Below are 5,648 nucleotides of genomic sequence, written 5' to 3'. Positions count from 1 at the left end.
GTGTGCGAGGCGCAGGCGGTGCATCTTCGCTGGCCAAACGTAAGCCACACAAGGTTGGGCAAATGTGATTATGTCATCTCCTTCATTCCAACGGGCTGTTTGGTTGATCAGAAGAGTGAGAGTGACGATTAGGGTTCACTTTACCGGACCTTGATGGCCACAAAGCAGAGTGTGCATAGTGAAGAGTGTGAGGAGTGGCGAAGGAAAACAGATTGATTGGCAGGCGGCAGAAGAAAGGAGAAAATATAAAATGTCCAGCGTTTGCTCGTGTAGATTCTGATCAAGTAGTGCGATTTTGTGCGTTCCGAATCCTTGTCGGAAACATGGACACGGATACGATACCGGATATGTGAGTATTGCTTGGAATGTTGTTTTCCCTGGTGGTTGTAATTGTGTGTTTTTCTTCGGGCATTTTTTTTTTGCAGCCCCACTGACAATCCAGAGACCTACTGTAGGCTGTGTTTTTCTGGCTTCTACGTGGAACCGCTGTTTCCACCGGATGGGCAGCCGAAGCATGGAGTGATCGAATTAATTGGTCGGCTGGTGGATATTCATGTAACGATGGAGATGGATTACCGGTGTGCGGTCTGCCGGATGTGTCAGATGACACTGGAGGGCTTTCATAAGTATAGGGAACGCTGTAGAACTTTGGATGAGGTGCTGCAGCGGAAGCGGATGGAGTTGATGCACTATCAGGTGAAGGTCGAACATCAGGAGGAGCTGGCTCAGAATGCGATTGGATTCGAGGAGGACATGGTTTACTGTTTGAGCGATAGCGATGAGGAAAATACCGGAGGTGGAAGAAGAGGTGGTGAGGACGGAGAAGAGGAGGAACATGAACGCGGATTGATTGACGATGATGGGGAGGAGATTGATGAGGAGGTGGAGGAAGAGCTGATTAGGGGCGATATGTTGATCAAGCCCGAGCCATATGGGATGGAAGAAGGGGTAAGGGAAGGTGGGGAGGATTTTGATGAGGATGAAGAAGATCACGAGCAACAGCAGCAGCAGCAGCAGATTCCAGATAGAAAGCCCGGTAGGGGTGATGTGGTGGTGTTGGATTCGGAAGAGGATGAAAAATCGATGGAAGCTTCGATGGAAGCATCGACGAGAGCCAGCAGCGAAGCGAGAACAGAGGATCAAGGGAAAGATATCCCAAAGAAGGCGCTGCCATTTGAAGTTAGTTCGGATGGAGCGTATCGCTGTACGGTGTGCCAGGAGACGTTCCGGCTGATGAAGGAAATTAAGGTAATGCAAGGAGGTTTGTATTGCAGAAACTGTGATGGGTATTAACTGTTTTCTTATTTCTACAGAATCACATCCGGAAGAAGCATCCGGAAGAAGCGTTGGTCTATTCGTGTCGCTACTGTGCCAAGAAGTTTTCCGAGACGACATCGTTGCGAGCGCACACCCGCTTCCACACGATGGATTTCCCATTTTCATGCGACGAGTGCGGAGCCAAGTTCACGATGAAGGCCCGCCTGGATAATCACGTGTCGCGCTATCACGATAAAAACTCTCCTTCCTATACGGACAAGCGCTACAAGTGTACCTTGTGCCCGCGGATATTCCTACAGGAGTCGGGTCGTAACTTGCACATCTTACATTTCCACGACACGAAGCCATCGGAGGTTACGGAAGTTATCCCGATGCTGCAGGTTCTATACTGCGATGGCTGCAATGAGCAGTTTGACACAAAAGAAGCCATCGATGCTCACTTTGCCGAGCACCATGCTGGTGACGATGAGGAATCGAAACCGAAGATCTCCAAGAGACACAAGTGTCCGGATTGTGTGAAAGTGTTCCGTCATCGTACTGCACTGCGGTCGCACTGCGTCATCAACCATGGGACGATGCCGCACAAGTGCGAAATATGTGGTAGCAGTTTCGAGCGGAAGACCAAACTGGACAAACACAAGGAGAACTGGCACGGGGAGAATTCCAAGAACAAAGTCCTGGAACGGTACAAATGTGACCAGTGTGACAGATACTTTGTGCGCAATCAAGATCGATTCCGCCACGAGCAGGTTGTTCACAACATCGAATCACCTGCCAAATTGCCAACGGTTTGGGAAGGACGTAAGAGTAATTTCCCTTGCTCCAAGTGCGATCGGAAGTTCCCCTCGATGAAGACCATGCGGATACACTTCGCCCTGAAGCATCCGGATGTTCCGGTTCGCTTCAAGTGCACGGTATGTTCCAAGCTGTTCAAGCATAAGACATCCCTTCGGGAACACATGATGAACCACACCGGAGAGCATCCGTTCGGATGTGACCAGTGCGACGAGAGATTCATCCGCAAGAAGGACGTTGATCGTCACATGCAAGAGATGCATGGTTCGGATGACGAAGACGGTGAAAAGAAGGTTCGCTTCCCCTGTCCCTACTGCTCCCGGAAGCTGATGACTAAGACAGCCCGAGCGATCCACGTAACACACCACCACGCTGACAAAGAGCCCCTCGCGAAGCAAGTCCTTTCATCGCTTCCGAAATCCATGGCCTGTCAGCACTGCAAGAAGGTCTTCACCAACCGAAATACCCTCAAACTGCACATCCTCAACCATCTCGGTAAGCTGCCCCATCAGTGTCAGCAATGCGGTGCCGGATTTTACAAACCAGCCGACCTTCAACGGCACAAACAACGCTACCACACCGGAGGATCCGCTCTGACCATTGCCAATCGCTTCAAGTGCGCCTACTGTCCGCGGATCTTCATCCGGAAATCCGCACGCCGCTACCATCACACAGTATTCCATGGCATCGAGAAGAAAACGGTCGCCGCCTCCTCGTCCTCCTCCTCCAACAAGGGAATCAAAACCGAACCGGAAAATGTCGAATACTCTTGCGCTTTGTGTAGCCTCGTTTTCGTTACCGGTACGATGCTGCAGACCCATCACCAGCAGCACCACCCGGATCAGCAGTTCTTCTACAAGTGCCCTCACTGTCCGAAGCGTACTGTCCATCGAAACGCCTACGTGTCGCACATCCGGCTGCATGTCGGTGGCTATCGCTATCCGTGCGACCAGTGCAACGTGAAATTTGACCGTAAGGTCCTGCTGGTGCAGCACAAACAGCGCTACCACTCGGACGCCTCCAAGGACGTCCAACGGTTCCTCTGTACGATCTGCAATCGAGAGTTCCTCCGGAATCAGGACCGCGTCCGGCATCAGATTGTCGTGCACAATTATCAGGTGCAGAGTAGCGGATCCCAACCGGCACCCAGTCCGGGCCCGTCATCTACCAAGAAATCGCTGCTCAAAATCAAACAGGAGAAGCTAGAGCTAGACGTTCCGGAGGAACCCGTGGAGGGTTATGTGATCAAAAAGCCCTCGGAAGGGTTTGCCATCTCCAGTGACGTGGAGGAAATTGAAGACGATGATGATGATGATGACCAAGGGGCAGAGCAGCATCAGCAGCTGCAGCAGAAGCATGAGCAGCATTCCGACGATGGTGAACAGGTAAGTGGCGAGGAGGTCCCAGTGCCGACGATTTCCAATGTCGTGTCAATCAAGGAGGAAGCGATGGCCGCACGCAAAGAATATAATGAATATACTGCAGAGTTTTAGAAGTTTATTTGCCATCGTGTCCCGTAAGAATATGTGTATTAAGAGATGCATTTATTTCCAATGGTATGATAGTAATAATAGTAATAAAGCTTGGCGAATTTGAGAAATTCGAATCGATGGAGGGTGTCGATTCGTGTTGTGGTCAGTGGTAAATCACAGCTCCATTCGGGGAGCGCTGGAGGCGAAAGCTACGTTCGTTCATTTAGTTCTGGATCTTTTAGTTGATCAGTTACGTTTTTGGTTATTGCCGAGGAACTCAATGGCTTTCAGTTCGAAATGGTAGACATAACTCTCGTAAGTTGCTTATCGAACACGCATTTAACGGTAAATTTAAATGTTACTTAGTTGATAGTACCGACATCAATCAACTCTGCAGCACACTGTGCCGAAACACAACATGGCACACTATTCGGTTCTTTATGACAAACGTTGACAAGTAGGATACAATCGACATAATATAAAACGGCATCACTGTGGAGAGTTGACGTTTTGCCAATCGTTGCTAAGGTTGACTTCTTTGTTTACTCCATTGGGCTTCACATTGGGTTCGGATTCCAAGGAAAAATGCTGTGAGTATTGTCTGCACCATGAAACTGTTATCTCATCCGATTCGTAGCGAAAAGCCCAGCGGCTCGTCGTTTCGTCCAGAATAGCTTTACGCCAACAGAGTTCTTCCACACCATGGTCGGTCGAGAGGGTTGATACGACAGTCAAGATGGTCAAAATAAATTCCCTCCAGCAACCGTTGGTCCAATACGATGGTGCGGAATGCGACTGGCGAACTGAATGGACAAAAATCCTCTGAACGACGACAATATTGTGCCAGCTGCGAAGGATTTTTGTCTTGTTTTACAAGGTTGTTATGCAGAACGAACGATAAAGAAAAAAAAACCACATCATAGGGTGTGTGTGGGTTTTGTATTTCAGCCAGGTTTGAATCCCGGTCTTCCCGGATGAAAATGTTATCGTTTTCTCCTACGTTTTTCCTTAGGTATCCTTGCCAGTCATTGGTTTCAATTGGTATGGACTTCGATGGGAAATCCACAGGGCTTAATAGCGATGTCCATACAAGTCCCAGGTCTTATTGGGGGGTGTCGATACGTATTGACCCCTAATATTCCATCAGGTCTGGACGATTGCCTTAGCGAAACAGTATAGGATTTATAGGAACAGATCAACGCAATCAAAAATGCAATTGCATTCTATTTCGTGAGTACACCCCATCACTATTAAGTATTACCATCTGCTATTATGTATTACCACAAAATCCCCACTTCGGATTATAGCTTTAAAAAAAACACGTCTATCACCTTTCACGATCCAAGACTAAGAGACCGATTCGTACTCGATTTTATTTCAATCAACTCGTTTGCTATAAAACGATAACTCTCATCTCTCTCTTCATACATGTTCTCTTACTCGAACTGTCACGGTGGATTCCGACATTTTTATCGAACACAACAATCACCAACGATCCAATCTGCACTCTTCTGTTGCACTAGTTCGTCTCAAAAGGATCCGGTGCGATGGGTGGCCTACCAATCAACCATTTCCGATTTATGACAGATATGAAGTGGGTGGACATTAGATGGTTTTCACTGGTGGTACATTGGCCATTGGTTTTGATCGGTGGTACCTTGTGGAAGGTATCACATCTGCAAAGGATCGTGAACTTGATAGGCTTGAACGTGTGTAATTGGGTGATGGTATAAGACCAAGGGGTGGTCACTCTACGCACTTATTTTGCGTCAACTTTTTTCTCGTGTGCCGCAGCTGTGCCGAGAGTGTCATCAGACTGAATTTTTGGTATGTTGGGCAACCCGAATAATTTAACAATTCACATGTTTTGTTTTGAAGAACCAAAACAACAAGCAGATCCTAATTGTCGGGACTCTCGGTTCGTTGCTCCCAAATTATCTCGACTACATTGAATCTAATAAGCAACGGCCTTGGCCACCGAATCGAAGCTTCGAGCGAGAATGTTCTCCGGGGGGGGAGGCACTTTCTATTTCCGACAGGACAATAACTTCTACTGGATTGGAGTATGATGAGGACTCTGATGAACTACAGGTCACGGTGGTA

At 48.2% G+C, this 5,648-nt stretch overlaps 1 protein-coding gene across 1 annotated transcript; it reads left to right on the top strand.

Moving 5' to 3' along the window:
- Positions 1 to 206: 206 nt before the first annotated feature.
- On the top strand, positions 207 to 3,679 carry LOC135699783 (zinc finger protein 569-like). Its single transcript, XM_065220103.1, has 3 exons — positions 207 to 349; positions 426 to 1,248; positions 1,314 to 3,679. Exons 1-3 carry the CDS (start codon positions 324 to 326, stop codon positions 3,564 to 3,566), a joined length of 3,102 nt encoding a protein of 1,033 aa, XP_065076175.1. The 5' UTR covers positions 207 to 323; the 3' UTR covers positions 3,567 to 3,679.
- The last annotated feature ends 1,969 nt before the right edge of the window (positions 3,680 to 5,648 follow it).

Source organism: Ochlerotatus camptorhynchus, unplaced genomic scaffold, assembly GCF_037179485.1.
Source record: "Ochlerotatus camptorhynchus isolate MF236.1 unplaced genomic scaffold, CSIRO-AGI_Acam_v1.1 ptg000010l, whole genome shotgun sequence".
Lineage (NCBI taxonomy): Eukaryota > Metazoa > Arthropoda > Insecta > Diptera > Culicidae > Ochlerotatus > Ochlerotatus camptorhynchus.
This window is presented reverse-complemented; position numbering and strand designations above follow the sequence as displayed.